Raw genomic sequence first — 18,424 nt, 5'->3', positions numbered from 1 at the left:
TTACAGCACTCCACACTCTACAATACACAGCCTAAAAAATGAAAGGCTGTCACACATTCAAGTAATTACAGTATTGTACTTGTACAGCTCATCGCCATATCTGAAAGGTGGCATGGCCTTGGAGACCAAAGAAGAGAAATTAGTTATACAAAGCAAGGGAACACAAGATAGGGTCAAAAACCCATTCTCCAAGTGTTTGGCCCAAGATAACCCCAGCACCAGCAAAGCAAGCACCCACTGTTTTACCAAAGAGTACCCAACACCACTGAGGATTGGTCCCCGAAGGCTCAAAGCACTAGGCTGCAACTACAGTCAAGGGATGCTATGCGTTCCGCAGTATTACCAGTATCAAAGTGATGTCGTATGTGCCAAGAGTTGATGTATTTAAATTTTCGTTTCTGCCTAAAACAATCATTGAATGGAACAACCTTGACCGAAGCGTATTTGAAAAAACTTGTTCTTTAGAAACTTTTGAGAAAGAGTTGGAAATTTGTTGTGCTGCTTGAATGTACATTGCCCACCCTGTAACAGCCCGGAATGGCTAACAGTACTTGCAAATAAATAAATAAATAAATAAATAAATAAATATGGAACTCGTCATTTAAATGGTAGTCGGCACCTGCGACAGAGCAAGTATTCCCTGATTCTGTTATGGACAGGGCAAAGGTAGTTAGAGTGTGTGTAAGAATGATTTTACCTGTGCATAAATGCCTGCCACACCTAGAATGCTCCCTTTATGCAGTCTACCAAAAAGCAGAAATGTTTGTCTCAGGAAGACAAGCCTTAAGCATTATTTCAGCAAGTCACTCAATGTGACGGCTATCAGGCAAACCAGCACAGCACTTGAAAACTTCATGCTCTAAAAACAATTGTGGGGACACGCAAGCTCAGCATTTACCGCTATGACACAACAGCTTTTATGGCTCCTGTCTGCAGACTCTCATTCGTGTGAATCGACTTTGCTACTGCAAACACCTAGTATTTATTCTATGATACATATCAGTAGCGTATACCTGTAAGTTACCCAATTATGTGGAAGACCACTTGTCTAGATACCTATAAAGCCCACTGTAACCAAGCTGTACGGATGCGTTTCCATGGCCTAAGGGTTGCCTGTCTTATTATCCAAAGATCCTGCAAGGTTTATCACCTCACACATTCATCTCAAAGGTGAAGCCAGAGACATCACATTGAGTACTCGGCCATGTCACCTGTCTGAAATGTGCCCAAGATTTTCCCCTCACAACGTCACATTTTGTGCAGAAAAGAGGCTTTAACGTTGCTGCATCAAAAAAAAAGCAAGAAGCCTATAGCTGAACATCTACGCTACATTAGGCTCTGCTGGCTCGCAAGACATTTGACCACGGTGCCAACAGCCAAGTTATAGATGTAGCTGTGGCAGAGGCTGTACCCCAGAAACAACAGGTGAATGTGGTCAAGAGAAAATGAAATCGCTTTGTTCACAACTTGTTCAATACACCATGAAAAAGAAAGGGTCACTTATGGATAGTATGACGTCTACTGTGTTCAATAGGATTGTACCTTCAGGAAGTTATCTTTTGAATGCAATCTTAAGAATATATTGTGGTGTTCAATTTAGGCTGTACACATAGCAGACGTGCAAAATATGGAACACATTCTGAGGGTTAAATGCAGAGAGGATTGCTGAAGCTGATATAATAGGAAAGCATAGGGATACTAGATAACGTAGAAAACACATGTGACAATAGGATAGGTGTAAGTGAAACTAGTGCAGCTGTCACTTATGAGAGCAAAAAGTTATACAACTCAGTACTAGCACAATGGTACAAAATGTTGAAAAGTGATGATGAAACAAGTGTCCTTGAAAGTGCTTCCACATAAATGAGATGAAAGTGATTGGCATAAAATGTCTGCCCCTTCCTTAAAATTCTCAATTTAAAGCTCATAAAGAACAATGAAGATAAATCTACAAAAGCAACTAACAGAAAAAAAATAATGAAGCAGTTATACACAGCTGCAATCATTCGATAAACATCTCGAGTGATGAAGCCATGCTTCAGTGGCTTAGAGCATGAATATGTGAGCTTTACCAACCCTCTTTTAACATATGTGAGTGCCGGAGGGCATGTGGCAGCAGCAAGAATGTGTCAAGAAGCAACTGGCCCAGATAGCAGCCTCATAATAGGGGTATGGAAGGTCTACACACAATGCTATCATGGAGGGAGATATTTTATGGAACAAGATATGTAGCAATGTACAAAAGGAGCAAAGCATTTTGTAGAGCTGCAGTCAAAAATTTATGAAGGACAATGTTATCAAAAAGTTTTTATTTCATTCCTGCGCTTGTGCATCATTATTGTGACTATGGGTTATATATATAGTGAAACATGAAATGTCAAGCAATTTATCTCGTACACAAATGAATGCATTCTTTCCCCTGCGAAGCCACCTTCAAGAACTTTTGCCAGTGGGTGCACATGCACATCAATATCACCTAGTTACAAAACAGAGAACTCAATAGTTGCCTTTGTAAAAAAAAATGAATACAAAAATGTTCATTGATAGCCGAGCCACACAAATGATGCAGACATTAAACAGGTTATCTGGGATCTTGATTAACATGACTAAAAAGCATCGGTAATTGCAGTGCAAAGTGAAAAAGGCAAATTTTGCAAAAGTGGAATCTAAAATTGCCAAAATGGGTTGACAAGTTGGCGGGGCCCTCATTTTTCGTGCATACAACAATGAAAGACAATGACCACCAAATAGATGCACAAATTATCCTTGGGAAAACTAGTTGATTGCTGTTCATCTACATTCAGCATATGAAGGAAGCAATAGAAAACAAGCATAAAGGCAACCAAATACAAAGAAGCACAGCTCGCTTCACTCTGCAGTTTGTGGAAAAACACAGTGGGCATCTCACGTTTCACCCTAGTAGCACACAAGATAGGTGTAACGAAATGGACTCTGCTATGGTAAACGACTGCAGACACATCCACCAGGGTACACGTATGTCAAATATTCTCACCGAAGTAGTATGTCGCAGACTGCTTGCTTGCCACAAACACCAAAGTGAATTGTGAACTATATGTGCACGCACGTCCTACTCAGAATGGCACTTCTGGAGGTAGAAGGAGAACGTTTTTGTACCTTCCTGCGTTTCATTGACATGAAGCACTTAATAAAATGCACACTGAGTTTAAGCAGAACACAAAAAAGCAAAGTATACAACAAAGAATGACAGCTCTCAGCGAGGGCCACAGCACTTGTAGAATACACTCAGTATGTCTACAGATGGTAGACAAAAAATTATAGCACCAAAGAAAGGTTTGGTTTGGTTTGTGGGGTTTAACGTCCCAAAGTGACTCAAAGTAACATTGATCACTTGTGGCATATATCAAAATCATGACAGCGAGTGAAAATCTCAAGTGCAGGTGATCAAGTTGTTCTTGTCCAAGTTAATATAAATATTGCATGTCCTCTTCCTTGTACTTGTCGATGTTCCTGCTGCGATTACCATTTGCAGGTGGCGTCAATGTCATGTGATCTGCACACACTACAAGCTGTAACGATCTTCAAAAAGAGCTGTCCATCTGCATAGCACTTCACATCTGATGTGGCCGTCCAGGGACAAGGCGCGGCCTCCCAGATTATACAAGCCTAGCAGAGAGGTTAATGATGTTGAATATGGCCCCAGGACTTCTCGCCCACATGATGACTCGGATCGGAAGTGCTGCAACGGCTGCACAAGGTCCACACGATCACCTGCAAATGTTTAGTGCCTAAATTATATGCAAATAAAATATCAAACACGCATGGCACAGGAACATTCAAAATCATCAATGCTGCAAGCTAAGCTGCGGTAAAGTGTAATCTATGAATGCAAGAAATGGTCAGTGCAATACCTAAGTGAACCATTTCCGTAACAGGTAAAGACGGGTTGGTGGCGGAAATTGTAGTGCGAAGGTTAACTTTTTCAATTCAGCAACTAAAGGAACGACTTATATCAGGCGATTTCACATGTCTTTCCTTTCTCGGTCGTCGAAACCATTAGCCAAGAAATCTTGACAACTACGAGCACACTCAGTTTTTTTTTTTTTTTTCGCCGCATGCGTCCTGTAAGTATTCCTTTAATCTTCAGTCATTTCCCGCCTGTGTACAACTTGAATGCGAATGACGCTGTATGAACAGTCACCTTTGCAGGTTTTCCTATTGCGCTTACCTCTGTGATGCTCGACGTGCTGCAGCATTTCCAGCAGATTGACTGCGTTGCCTTGCTGGTCGACACCCATCGAGAAGCCCGACACATTCCAGGAGCTCGTTGCTCGGCCGAACGAATACATTTCGTGCCATCCTACATTAGAGGCGTTCACCACTGCCGATTCCACCCGAAACACCAGTAGCTCAACAGTTCAACACTCCGAGCGCAGGGCAATTCTCGCCTCGGAGCTTGCAAAGCCGCCACACTACACTCCTCAGATCTGACTGTACTGACGAGCTATCTTTCAAGACAATTTGACAGCATTGCTGTGCTGCAGCAAATCCTCGATCACGAAGACCACTCGTAAGCGTACCTCCCTCCATGGCCGCCGCCATTGCTGGGTTATTATAACCGCGCAGACCAATAATTTCTTACCATGGAAGAAAGTGTTTGAAATAAGAAAGCAGTTAGCGCCGTCACGCGGCCGCACGCTTCTGCCCCCATTAGAGATTGTCTCAAACGTCCTTTATTTCATACGCGCTCATAATTTGCCTTTCTATTCCGTTTAAAAAGCCATACAAGGTGTATATAAAATTATCCTTTTACTTTTAATAACAAGCTAAGAAACTACGGCAGGCTAACGGCTGCATAAATCAGCTTGCCTGTCGCCATAGTCTCATTAGCATAATTCGGGCACCTCGCCACTCGGCGAAATTATGGCGGCCAAACGTCAGCATTTTCGGTAATGGCGGCACGTCAGTTACGTCATGACGCGTCAATTTGACGTAATCTAAATATGCTTGCGTATCACGTGTTTCACGTGACATAGCTCCAGCCAATCAAATTTGAGAATCCGCTCCTTCCCAGTATGCCATTATTTTCATCACATTGGTTAATCGAGCGTAAGTGTTCTCCAAACCACCATCAGTAACTTTGCTTCCACTCCAAAATCATTCGTATTTGTCATCCAGGCAACAAGGATAGCTCCGGTTGAAATCAATTTTCACGGCTACGTCATTTTGACGTAACCGCTAAAAGTGCTTGCCTCAACTGATGGTTTCGCGCCACAAGTTTGAAGCACGTGACTCTTTTCTGAGCCAATCAGAAAGACAATATGGCGCCGCCAGGGGAAGGCGAATATCGAGGATCGGGCCCATGGTTCAGACCGAAGCTTTTTTCATCCGCGGAATGGGTACGTCGTCGGCCCCGGTTCAACGTTCATCGTTGCGTGCTGCGTACAGAGTGGGTTATCTGTAACAAGCAGTCAGTATTTCATTCTGCTGGTTTTGGTAGAGCTTTACAGCAAGGCGAAGACTGTCTGTGCTCGATGAGAAACTGATTGCCGCTGCATGTGCGCATTTCCGGACGATGGGACAATGCTGCGTCACAGCTCGGCGTCTCGGCTCGGCCTCCCAGGCATGTCGCAAAAGTGGTGGCTTGTTTTACGGATACACGTCTGCATGAGCGGCGTATCGCTGCTTGTTTTAATTGAGCGGTGGTGAGATTTTATTGCCCCCAAGACGCGTGTCGCATTGCTCAAAGCCTTCCGTTCCGCTCCCCTTGCTGCGTGTTTTGCTTACTGCGCCGTATTACCGCACCAACGTTCGCTGAACGTGCTTTAGCTGTTATTACAGTGATGTTCCTGCTGTCAATGGGATCTTTCTCATGAGCATGTTAAATGCTTAAGTTGTAAATTTGTAACCTCACATTGACTCCTTTCAGTGGCAAATGAAGCGCGAGTAAAATATGGGAATCGTGAACAGGGCGAGATTTATTGGAGCGAAGCTATATCGTAGCTATAGCTTCAATATTTTCACTTCTCAGACGCATTAACTTCTAAATACTAGCAATCCCAATTTGAATTGCCTACCTAAGCTCTTACAGGTTGGCGTTCTAGCGCTAGCGTTAGTTATTCCGTTCGTTTGTTTTTGTTCTTTGACGCTGATATGTATACTTTGTTTGTTAGCAAGATCTTTTACCCTTTTATAATCTCACCGCGTCTCGTTTGGAGACCTACGCTCATGTCATTTTGTTATCACGAGGATTTCATGAAGACTGTGACGAATGAGCGGTGGTCGCTCTCCTACACTTAAAGATTTCATTGTCGTGAAGCGTCTATGTAAGTAATCGTGAATAAATCCTGGCTTTCTGTGCAGCACAGCTTCACTCATTTATGCCCTTAGTGAAATGCCTCAAGCCATGTGGTTCTATCCTTGTGCTTGCCTAATTCACTTGAAGGCCCTTGTTTACAAACGTGCCCGAAGAAATAAGTTAACGTAAAACTTGACAGTAGAAATCCATGTCAAGTAAAGTTGGCTGAACAGTTACGGTGTCCATTTTTCTGCCTTATCCGAGCATCGTTCTGCCACCGTCGTTGTTGGCCTTGTTTTTCGTTAAGTAAAAAGACAAATTCCCCGCTAAAAGTACGTCACAGTGACGTCACAAGCAACGTCACGTGTTTGTTTTGCCTCACAGTTCGCAGGGGGCGCCAGGAAACTAAAGCCTTGCTCAGAGTCGACACGCAGGCTTCTATGAGAGTTACGCTACCATTTGTTCTTCTACCATGGAATATATCTGATATCTACCCCGCCGGTTCTTCGCAGGCAATATCAACATTTTCTGTCAGCACTGCTGAGTGAAGACGTTGTAGGTCTTTTGTTTTTTTTATATATACAGAAGAGAAAACGCAACATTGTGCGCGTGCCAGGTTCCGATTTGTGTTCTGTATTTTGTTCTTTGCTTTTATCATTTCTGCGAAAAAGCAGACGGCACACCTGCCGATAGCAGTTATCACAGGCCATACAGCGTATGCGTATGTGTTTACATATCAATAATCTGGAAATAAAGAATGGTACTCGGGACAATTTCAGCTTTTATTTCATCCGAGAAAGAGCTTTTTTTCGGCTTCTCAACACAAGACAGTACAAATACACGATACAAAATACACATGCTCAATACAAGTTATGCAAACCTGCATTCGACTTTTGAGCTTTACCTTGAACTATTGGCAGTGCCGCAGCTTCAAATACTTCTGCCACTGCCTTTGTCCTTCACGCTCTCTCTTCAAACCTTTCACAAGGAATCGAAATCGTAAAAGAATGTAGAACCTAAGCACTGTTGCTAAAGTATTTTTTTTTTGTTCGGGACACCCTAGCTGAGGAAATGTCAAAGAGTGCAGACACTGCGCAAACTCTTGCATGCTGTCTTCGTGCAGCTTATTTTTACTGAAAAAACGCACTGATTGCATCCTCCATGACCCTTACGCAGCCTTTGCTAGGTCAACAGAGGGATAAATTAGCCCGCCATTATCAAAATGAGCTGTAAACCAGGAGTCAGCATATCGTTCAGCGCATCTTTTCGGGTTGTACACAACAGGGCTGCACAGGTGGTACGAAGTTTTTTTTTTTTTTTCTCAGATACACAATATGCACGAGACGCGGCCGGTTAATCGCGATGAAGCTCGTTGGTAATGCCGCGCTTACGGTGAAACATGCGCCTAATATATAACTGCATCCATATGGCATATGTGTAGCGCAAAAGGACAATCGAGGGACACAGAAAAGGTACACAACACAGGTGCTGTCTGTGGCATCTGATTGTGTACACTCTTTGTGCTGCACACATGGAGCACCGTTACCGACTCGCCCAAGTTTGTGAACATAACTGCATGCTCTAAAAATGTTTCTCGCCAACAAAAGCAGTTGCCGTTTACCTTCCGTCATTTCTATCGATGCTTCGTTCCCATTGTACAGAATGCGTACTTACGTAGCATCAGATAGCGCAGTAATACGTACGCTCCTTGTTCTAGCGGTAGCCCCGTTTGCCAAAAAAGCAAGTCTTCTCTGTGCACCACCGCTTTCTCTTTGGCATTTTTCTCTGCAGTCTAGTGAGAGGCACTGGGGAACAAACAATCAGGAACCGCGCTTCACCACTGGCGACACAGTAAAAAAAGAAGGGATACAGGCGAGCACAGAACGCGCGCACAAAACGAGAGAAAAAAAAAATCCGATGCAATCGTCGCCGAGCAGGTAGAAGTGCGGAACGACTCGCATGAGCAAACACCTACACCGTAAATAAACTACTGCACCTTCGTGAAAGCAAAAGACGCGCAGAAGCAGGTTTAACACGCACGCACAACACCAACAGATTGCCGCATGCTGAAGAGAGAAAACTGCGTCGTCTGCTCAGGTGGCGCCCTCCTAGTGTTCCTGTATATGCTCCCGCAGGAGCATATACAGGAACACTAGTGGAGCGTAAAACCCCTCAATAAACTAAAAGTAGCGCCATCTCCTCTCTCCTCCTCCGGCGGCGCCGCTCCTCCTCTCGCATTTCGACCGTGGCTCCACCTACGGGGTGCGCGACTAGCGCGCGCTCTCCGGAGCAGGCGCCCTTCACAGCCGTCTCGCGGCCGTGCGCCGGGTCTCACCAGAGCCTTGCATTTTGTCGCAATGTGTTCAGGTTAAAATATTACTCACTGCTGAAACATAATTACTGAATGTTGACAGGGATTTCCCGCCAGAATAGTTTCAGCAGTTTCAGCTGTGTGTGTCATACACCACATATACGCGATTTCGGCGTTGGTTCAACTCGCCGTCATCTCCGTGTGTCCGTAGTTCGTCACATTTGGCCACTCAGCGGCATGCTTTATAAAATTTGTAACTAGGCGGCGGACAGGAACAATTTTGGAAAAGTCTGTGTATGGTTTCTTTGCAGCGTTGACTGGATTGCGAGCTGCCGGTAAACTTGAGAAGTGTGGCAGCCAGCAGCTGTCTTCCATGTATTTTCAACTTCAGCTGCAGATCAAATTAACTATAGGCGGCGGAAGCTGCAGTCTGTGTGGAGTCTTTGCAGCTTTGATTGACTTGTGAGCTACCGATAAACTTGGGGAGGGAGGTAGCAGTTATTTTTTTTTATATTTGGCGTTGAGACGGTGCCGTGTTCAGCTGCCATGGTGTGTCACCATACGTACACGATTTTGGCGTCGATTTAACTCGCCTTCACCTCCTTGAGTCCGTCAGCCGTTGACAAAAGTGCGCAACATGCTTGAAAAAAAAAAAATTAACTAGGCTGCGGAAGCTGCAGTCTGTGTGGTTTCTTTGCAAGTTGGACTGAATTGTAAGCTACCGTGAAACTTGAGAAGCGTGGTAGCAGTTTTTTTTATATTTTACGCTGAAACGGTTTTGTTTTCAACTGTCAGTGCGTGACACCATTCGTACGCGATGTCTGCGTTGGTTGGACTCGCCTTCACCACCGTGCTTCTATCAGCCGCCGGCCAAAGAGCGCAACATGCTTGAAAAAAAAAATTAAATAGCCAGCGGGAACGATTTAGTAGCAGTCCGCGTGGCAGCAAAACACACGGCGATATGTGCCGCGCGCGCGCCGCCCGCCCCGCTGGAAAGGAGGAAGCTGCATGCCCAGCAAAAAAAAAAAAAAAAAAAGCGCGCGCGCGCACGTGACGGCGCTCGGCCAATAAGAGGGTCGAACGACGAAGGAGAGCGCAGGAGAGGAGGCGGGCGGCAAACTTCACATTTTGGCGCTACTTTTGAAAGTAGCGACACTCTCCTCCGCGCCGCGCTTTCCTCCTCGATTCTCCTCGCGCGGCGGCGGCGAGCGCTGCGCACGACACGCTTTTTCCCCTTGACGCCCGCCGGCCGGCCGCAGCAGTGAGTGAAGCGCGAGCTTTTGGGCCAGGTCTGCGCTCCAGGAGTGCACAAAATTTTTGAAAAATTGCGAGAAAAGCATTGAGAATGCCGAAAGTAAAGTTCATGAATTGATTGGTTTCTTCTTAGAACTGTTTGAATGGGGAATACTGATAAACAAAGCTTTCAGGCGAGTTCTGTGCTACAGACAATTTTAAGTCTCATGATAAGGTTTTACTTTCTGCACTTAATCTAGTACTGCCTCTGACTTTGTGTTTGTTTTTTTAGAGCGTGAAATCTGTCACCGCGGTAAAACTTCAGACAAAGATCCAGGCTGGTGCTTTGAACTTCAAGATTAGAGAAGGTTAAAGCAGGACTTAGTCTATTTCGCTACTGTCAAGCTATCTCTCTAAGCATAATATATGTCACGTGATCAACCATGAGATTGGATTATTGGTTAATTGTACATGTATTTCGATCAATTACTGGGCCCAATTAATTGATATTTAGTAAATTGCAATTAAAATCTAAATTTTAGCTGTAACATCGAACCGTATACCGTTGGAAAGCTTAGGCCAAGTGTAATGGCACTGTGCTAGTTAGCGATCCGCGATAATCTGCGTTCATTAGTTAATTTTGTATAAAACCAAATTTTGAGCTGTTCCTTGCTGCTTCGAGGCAAGCAACAGGTTTGCCACGGCAGTCTTGATATGATGCTGATGGAGGAATTAAATAATTTTATGAGTACGCGGCCCCTCACTGACCTCGCGTGTGGTTAAAAGACAGCAGGATACACTGGGAGAAGTGATGGGTCCTGGCGATACACTGAAGTTCTGGGGCAAGCATGCTGTGGTCTCATGCGCTGTGTAAAAGAGCTTGATTTCATTGAACGCAACGATCAAATAAAAAAATTACAAGGTGCACATAGGTCTTCAACGTGCGGAAATGAGAAAGCATATAACTGCCAATTCATTAACTATCGCTATCCTATCTGTCACTATATCTACTAATGCCAGAGACCTATCGTAACTGTCACTATCCGCAACGAACACTATCACTTCACTATCCGGGCCTATTACTATAATTTACTATTATTATCCGTAACAGTCACCATCATTACCTATCACTATTCATAACCATCACTATTTAATCTGATGCCGTCCCATGACCCATTGATATACTTCAATTTTCATTGACTTACGTTGTCAGTCATATCTCTATTATCTCATAATATCTGACGAGACAACTATACATTGACTTTTAATTCTTATACTTTCTTGTTTTCTCATAAATGGAGGTGGGAAAAGAGCAAGCCACAGAAATAACTGACTACTATCAGCGCGAGGTTCATGTCTCTGATGAGGAGGCTTCCTTTACTTCAGGACAGGTCGGTGAGAGAAAATTGATGGAACTGCGTTTGGCCCGTTTTTTTTTTCGAGTTCGTGTAATATTGGCGGCTCAAACTGGTCTTCAGTGAAATGTAGCTAGAACATAGAGCGATGAGATAATTACTCAGGCTAGGTGAAAAAAAAATCTTGCATACAGTTGAAATGAGTAACATGTTACAGTGTTAAGAATTGTTGCTCGCAAAATGTTTCCCCTATTTTTACATAATAACTATAATCATTATTGATTGTTTAAGTTTCGTAAATACAGAAAATTGATGCAATGATTCCGGCTGATTTGACATCGATGGGATAACTTTTCTCGCAATAAATGATTACGCGGAATCGCGCTTTTAGAGCTCCAGCTTTCAAAGCGAAGGTAACCTGCCAACGCCTAGTAGTCATGGTCAAAGTGAAGCGTGTGTGATCATATGAACACCTCCGGCACATTGGCCGTATCCCTGATAAAACGAACGCATATTTTTTAACCCACGCGTGCGTCGAAGCATGGCAAGACACATTCAAGAATTGAAAAAAAAAAAATGCCGTACGACCTAACTAGTGCAAATTACCCGCAATACCTCGGGTTTACTTGCCAAAGAGTTTTTCAGGGCCAGCATTCATTGCTCCCGAGTAACCGACGCACACTACAAGTACAAGCTGGAAAGGCTAGCTCCTCTACAAGCCCGAATTTTGATTTTTAGTGAAGGAGGCCAGGGATCCTAGCATAATCGCGACAAATGCAATCGAGAGACTAATTTTCCAGTTATTTCTGACAGCAAAACGCAGATTATAGCGCCCTGTTTCTGACTGTACAGAAGTCGAAGCGTGTTAAATGATGGAGCCTTGGAGCCTCGCAGAATATTCAGCATGCTGCAGAGGACAACCTTATTTTTATACAATGAACATGCTGCCGCCGCAAAAATATTGAGGAGCAAGCAGGAATAAAAAACGCAGCATCAGGTGACGCGTTATTACGGGGAGTGAGAAAGGCACCCGACGTCGCAAACAACTCTGTTGTTTCTAGGAATAAACGTCTTTCGACTAATCTTGTGAATCCATTGACTCGTGCTCAAGCCGTCACGCTTGCCTTGAGATATCATGAATACCGCATAACCATCTTCAGGCCGCTTGCTGAAGTTGTACGCGCAACAGCACGGCATAGAGCTTGCACGCTGCAATAAAAGCACAGCGCGCAATATTCGCTCGCCGAGACTAGGAGAAAAATGGCGCGAAGGAAAAAGAAGACACAAGGAAAACGCCGGACGCGCGTCGGTTTCCAATGGCAACGGCAGGGAGACCAATCGTCGCTGAGGAAATCGGGCGGAGAGCCGGCCTTCAGTGAAGGGGCGCGCAAGGGGCGAGGAGGAGGCGAGGAGGTAGCGCGGCGGCGGCAAAGTTCAATCGTTGGCGTAACTTTCAAAGTATCAAGGGGTTTTAGTGGAGCGTAGTGTTCCTGTATATGCTCCCGCAGGGAGCAGAGTTGCGCGAAGGTCCGCCATTATGTTCCAAGCTCTACGGGAAAGCCGCTCCTTGCGTCTACAGGGGGGCTCTGCGGGAAAGCCACTCCTTGGGCGTACAGGGGCTGTGATCACGGCGGGGCAGACGATGTAAAGCAGTTCGCTTTTTTTTTTTATTGCCATGTACATCGCGCTCTATTTACAGGCATTCTTTTTCCTTGCGCTGTATAAAGGCGCAGGCATCGATGCCAAGCGCATCGTGCATTTTTCTGGAAAACATAACATCGAAAACACATGTGATTCGCATAACATGCTGGCACAGCTTGACCTGTCAGAGATGGCGAAACGGTGGCAGTAGCTCGTAGCTGTGACATTAATGATGTAAAAATACAAGTAATGACAATACTACGCAAGTTTTGCGTGGAAACGTTTTGCAGCCCCCGACAGAAAGAACATTACAATGCACGATTCTGTAGGGATCGTCTGTAATATTAGACGAAGCTTACAACGAAACCCCGCTGCACGCAATGCAAAGCCAGGCAGTCTAAAGCAATACAATTGACAGACAGGCGAATTGAACCAATAGCACAGGTCGCAGACTTGCTCGCGCTCCATTATCTTGCAATATATTACCCATAGCACCATATATGACTTGCATTCGTCCACTGAAACTTTTCCATGCTGCGATCGTTCAAACTGCCCTTATCCAGTCGCGTGCTTTTTTTTTGTAAGCATCATTCCGTTTTTAATATATGAATTTGTTTTTTCTAACGGCTGCATTCACTGTAACGCAAAATGCTACGATTGTAGCATTCCAATTTGTATTTTAATATTCATCTCAATTTCTGTCCCCCCCCCCCCCCTAAATACCACCGTTATCAAAGGGTCCTTCAGGGCTTTTTGATAAGTAGAACAGTTACCCAAAGTAGGTAAATCTAGTTAGCATGCAGACATAGACTGACAACCTACTTCTGTGCAGGAGATAGGGATTAGAAAAACACTTTACAAACAGCTGGTATTTAGAACTTTATTGTATACAGCCGACTAGTGCTCCTGTAACAGGTACATTACATAACACCATTACTGCAGAATAAGTAGAGAGGCTAAAGAGATTGTACTTGACAATAACTGTACACTTCACTGTAATGCTGAACACTCAGAGGGACATGCAGGCCCTGTGCAGAAACATTGGTAGTCATTAAAGGCCATAACACTATAAAGGGGTAGACACTAGTTTTCCATACTTTTTTTATTTGGAATAATGCATGGTGTAGAAAGACAAAGGTTATTTCTGAAAGGTAAGCATGAGTCACCACATTGGAGTTTGTGTGTGGCTGATTAATATTATAGAGCATCTATTTTCAGTTTCAGACTAAGCTGCCAAATGGTGGTTGCAGCGTCAGGGGAAAGTAGACACGATGTCAGCCATACAAATATCATTTTAGTACAATACTGGAGTAAATCATAGGCGCTGCACTGTTATAAAAGAAAAGGAGAAACCAGGAATGACATTCAACATGGTTAAGTGTCTTCAGCTGAGAGCTGTTTGAGGAGGTCCAGGTTGAGCGGTCGCTCCAGCTCTAGCACCCGGTCTTCTTTCGAGGTTCCTGCACACAGATAAAAATATGTTGCCTGAAGACACACTTCATGCTTAACCACAATGCGAGAAGTGCAATAGTTTAAGTGACAGAAGGAGAATCTGTGGCACAATAAGGGTCAGCTACACAACCTAACGTCGGTGGGGACGGTTCAACAGCCATGCTGTCTTCTAGTGCCTGCAAAGACGTGTCTGCATGAACAAGAGTACATTGCCGACATTGCAATGAACGAAGAGTTAGGTCCAAGCCTGAAGAATTAGTATTATTCAAAGAAAATCCTAATGTTCGTATTCATATCGTTCACAGGACACTAAAGATCTCATATGCTGATAATGAATGCATGTTCTGGGCAGTCACAAGCGTAGCACACTAAAAGGCAGAATGAAAAATGTGCACCTCACAATTTTCATGCACGACAAAGCTACAGCGTGATCGAGCTGAATGTATTAACCTAACGTCAGTGTGGATGGCTCATCAGTCATGCTGCTTCCCAGTGTCTGCAAAGGCATGTCTGCATGAAAAAGAGTACATTGTTGACATTGCAATGAATTAAGAGTTAGTTCCAAGCCTACAGAATTAGTATTATACAAAGAAAATCCTAATGTTCAGTATTCATATCGTGCATTGGACACTAAAAGGTCTCATATGCTGATACTGAATGCATGTTCTGGGCAGTCACAGGCGCAGCACACTGATACGGCTGTTCAGATGAAAAAGGCAGAATGAAAAATGTGCACCTCACAATTTTCATGCACGACACAGCTATTGCGTGATCGAGCTGAATGTATTAACCTAACGTCAGTGTGGATGGCTCATCAGTCATGCTGCTTTCCAGTGCCTGCAAAGGCATGTGTGCATGAAAAAGATTACATTGTTGACATTGCAATGAATGAAGAGTTAGTTCCAAGCCTACAGAATTATTATTATACAAAGAAAAGCCTAATGTTCAGTATTCATATCGTGCACTGGACGCTAAAAGATCTCATATGCTGATACTGAATGCATGTTCTGGGCAGTCACAGGCGCAGCTCACTGATACGGCTGTTCAGATGAAAAAGGCAGAATGAAAAATGTGCACCTCACAATTTTCATGCACGACACAGCTATTGCGTGATCGAGCTGAATGTATTAACCTAACGTCGGTGGGGACGGCTCAGCAGCCATGCTGTTTTCCAGTGCCTGCATGAGCAAGAGTACACTGTTGGTATTTCAATGAACGGAGAGTTAAGAGCAATGCAAGTTTGGAAATTCCAAGTGGTTCACTCACCAAAAAAGATGGTAGGCACATCTGGCTTGAGTAGTTTCCTTCCTTTGAAGTAGGACCACTCAAACTGGTCTGCTGTGAAATGATCCTGCATAGGATTATGTGCAGAAGAAAACATGTACGAACATTGTTGACTGGATTTGTATTTAAAAAAGGTCCATGTGCAACAGGTGATGCCCAGTGCAATCATTGTTTGTTTGTGGGGTTATGAGAGACGCGACAGTGCAATCATGTATGCATGACAATATTTTATGACCCCCGCAATGGAAGTGTGCAAAAAATAGCACTAATCATGCATTACCACATTCCGCGCAATTTTCCAGCGTTCCCGCTGGTGAAATTACGATCAGAATTTTAACCGCAGCTTCGCGGCGACATTAACTGTAGTACATATTGGCGAATGAACGGCAACAACGACACGCAAATGAACCGCAAGTAAGAAAATCGAGACATTAAAATTACGGAAAAGGATGCAGTTTATACCTGTTAAAACCACAGTCAGCCAGAGAAAAAGCCAGCACAACAGATAGTTTTCGTCCAAGTTATGAATCGCGTTGTTTAGTTATACTTTAAGACATACATTAGCTTCGCATTAAATTCTGCACTTCACTGTCGTTCGTGACCCTCTTCACTAAACGGCGATGCTAGAGTGAAATCAGACTTATTAGTCGAAAGTTAGGAGGAAATATATGGAATATTGCACGGGAAGTAATAATGTGGTTCACGAAACGATGAGGTGACAGTCAGTAAAAGCAGGAGATGTAGCATTATATACCGCCAACATATTATACTGCAAGAGCTGGTGTCACACTCAGAAAAAGAGCAGTTCTCAAGTGCATCGCGAGGAATTCGAGCGATGAAGTCGGCAGATGCGCAAGCAAATTAACGTGTCTAGGGATCGCTCAAAAGTTAATAAACAAAGCCATTTTACAGATATTAAGCGCAAAGAATGCATTAAGATGAAATAAAAACAACATACCCCGCATATTCGAGCTCCTTTCGGGGCTGTTTCACGCGGCCCATACTTAAAAGCCACTGCAGTCGCCGACGTAGGACTAACCTTCCGCAGGGCACTGAATAAAACACTTTGCTGCTTTCGGTGCCGTTTGTGCAGTTCGGCGCACTGCACCCCGTCATATTTGTAGAGAACGTTCTGCACTGCACAGCCATGTCATTAGAGCGCAGAAAAAAGGTGGGAACACACTGTAGAAACCGATGCGACGACAGCTGACGGCACTGCAAGCGGCGAGAAAAATGTTTCGCCTGTAAAGTTGGCTCCTCCTGTTGCGCTTGGCAAGTTGACTCCTCCTTCGAATGGAACGTTTGACGTCATCGCCAAGAGCGGCGCAGGGATGTCAGTCGCGCAACTCTGCTCCCTAGGGAGCATATACAGGAACACTAGTGGAGCGCAGCGTTCAGCGCCGCCAACGGCGGCGCCGAGTAATCTGAGTAGGCCGGCGCGGTCGGGTTGCGTTCGCTTGTACGGCTGGAAGCATCTCGGCTCTCATTTTCTGCGGTTTTAAGGCAATCGAATGTCTTCAGAGCTACTTCCGAAAACCAATACTGACGAAAGGACACCGCCTGTTCGAGAATGCTCATGTTTAAAACGTGAACTGTGTCGACGTCACCTCGAAGTGCGTGCCGCTCGCGACGGAACACCCGCGCGCACAGCTTTGCATTTTACGTGAGTAGACGGAGATTTCTTTTTAACGAAGTTTATTCTCTCAGGGCATCAGTCGGATATGTGATGATGAAATAAGAAATAATTAAATGAATGAAAAATGTTGTAAACGTAGCTTTTCATTTACCTATTGCGTTCACACCTCATACCCAAACATTGAAAGTGCGGAGAGAACCTGAGAAGAGATTGATCGCCATTTCTTCTTTTTTTGTCCTTGCTGTTTGATTACAACAGCATAATAATTTCCTCGCAGTTTTGCTTTACAGTTTAATACCATGACGAACACTTTTGTTCGTGGTGCACCTTTCGACAGTGCCGAGGCATGGTGCGGTACCCGCTACGGATGTGGCGATTGCAAGCACTTTGCGGTTGTAGCGTGCGTCATCAACGAAAACTGTGCGTGCCGGGGGCGTGGAGTAGGGGGCCTCCTACACCGTTGGAAAAATAAAGCTCTTAACAACAACAACTGGCATGCATTTTGTACCTCCGTACCTCAATCTTGGGGAGAGCCGGCGGGTAATGCTGGCACTCGATCAATGGCAAAGCTTTCGTAAAGGAGGTCCTTAACAGTTAGAATTTTTACTGTTGCTACTAATGATGAAATAGTCTATCGTCTGGGACAAGAGAATCTCGAGTAGCTTGAGCAGTCGGGGAAAGAAATATTTGGCGCGGAACGATAGAACGAAGTTCCATTCTCAGCGTATCATGGGCCTCTACACTCCGCCACTTCGACTTTTTCAGCACCTTAAGAACTAATTTACAGAGCAATATGCTTATTGAAATCTGTAATTGGAAGTGTTGAAGATATTTTGGCTTTGTGGTTCCGAATAGACACCGCATTAGAAATCCGGTTCACAGATCCACGAACATTTTTTTTTTTATTTCGCCTCCGTTGAAATGCGGCTGGAAGTGGAATACGATGCTGCGGCTGCACGGCTTTGTTGCTTTTCTGGACGTATGCCACTCGATCTTCTACAGCATATACCAGTACACGCCAAATTTTACAGCGCGGAGCGCGTACTGAGTAGTGTGCCCCAACCAGCGTGCGACTCCCCGAGTCAGAAGTTTATACGCCGTTTCTTCCGCTCACGGGCAATCGTCTTATTTTAGCTTCTTGGTGTCTGTACGCCAATGGCCCCATAACAAAATGAATTTCAGTTACATTACTCACTCGCAGCCAATATCTCCTTCTTTCATCATTCTCCCCAGGT

The 18,424-nt window shown here is 44.4% G+C and overlaps 2 protein-coding genes across 3 annotated transcripts; both read right to left on the bottom strand.

Moving 5' to 3' along the window:
* Window positions 1-4,560, bottom strand: LOC146206946 (uncharacterized). The gene is made up of 2 exons (XM_084578254.1): window positions 4,208-4,560; window positions 1-3,750 (listed from the first exon to the last, which is right to left on the bottom strand). Exons 1-2 carry the CDS (start codon window positions 4,326-4,328, stop codon window positions 3,542-3,544), a joined length of 330 nt encoding a protein of 109 aa, XP_084434380.1. The 5' UTR covers window positions 4,329-4,560; the 3' UTR covers window positions 1-3,541.
* Window positions 4,561-13,616: 9,056 nt separating this feature from the next.
* LOC146206945 (uncharacterized) lies at window positions 13,617-16,901 on the bottom strand. Of its 2 annotated transcripts, none has more exons than XR_014703299.1 (3): window positions 16,512-16,894; window positions 15,536-15,620; window positions 13,617-14,277 (listed from the first exon to the last, which is right to left on the bottom strand). XR_014703299.1 is itself a non-coding variant. In XM_084587075.1 (3 exons), the coding sequence occupies exons 1-3, from the start codon at window positions 16,700-16,702 to the stop codon at window positions 15,397-15,399; spliced, it is 327 nt and encodes a 108-aa protein (XP_084443201.1). In that variant the 5' UTR covers window positions 16,703-16,901; the 3' UTR covers window positions 14,977-15,396. The 2 variants fall into 2 exon arrangements, 1 of the variants encoding a protein (XP_084443201.1); XM_084587075.1 differs by lacking the exon at window positions 13,617-14,277 and adding an exon at window positions 14,977-15,447 and having other exon boundaries at window positions 16,512-16,901.
* Between the last annotated feature and the right edge of the window lie 1,523 nt (window positions 16,902-18,424).

The sequence above is a fragment of the Amblyomma maculatum genome, chromosome 1 (assembly GCF_055883805.1).
Source record: "Amblyomma maculatum isolate TAMU_Amacu chromosome 1, ASM5588380v1, whole genome shotgun sequence".
In the NCBI taxonomy this organism is placed as follows: domain Eukaryota; kingdom Metazoa; phylum Arthropoda; class Arachnida; order Ixodida; family Ixodidae; genus Amblyomma; species Amblyomma maculatum.
The sequence above is the reverse complement of the archived record's forward strand: the minus strand, read 5'-3'. Positions and strand labels throughout refer to the sequence as shown.

What these genes read in the sequence shown, in the direction of transcription:
- LOC146206946 (XM_084578254.1), bottom strand. Translation starts at nt 4,328, where the DNA reads ATGTATTCGTTCGGCCGAGCAACGAGCTCCTGGAATGTGTCGGGCTTC. An exon ending in GCACGTCGAGCATCACAGAG is followed by an intron (nt 3,751 to 4,207) that starts GTAAGCGCAATA and finishes AAACATTTGCAG; the next exon opens with GTGATCGTGTGGACCTTGTG.
- LOC146206945 (XM_084587075.1), bottom strand. Translation starts at nt 16,702, where the DNA reads ATGGCTGTGCAGTGCAGAACGTTCTCTACAAATATGACGGGGTGCAGT. An exon ending in AAGGAGCTCGAATATGCGGG is followed by an intron (nt 15,621 to 16,511) that starts GTATGTTGTTTT and finishes AATCCTATGCAG; the next exon opens with GATCATTTCACAGCAGACCA. An exon ending in TGTGCCTACCATCTTTTTTG is followed by an intron (nt 15,448 to 15,535) that starts GTGAGTGAACCA and finishes TTGCTCATGCAG; the next exon opens with GCACTGGAAAACAGCATGGC.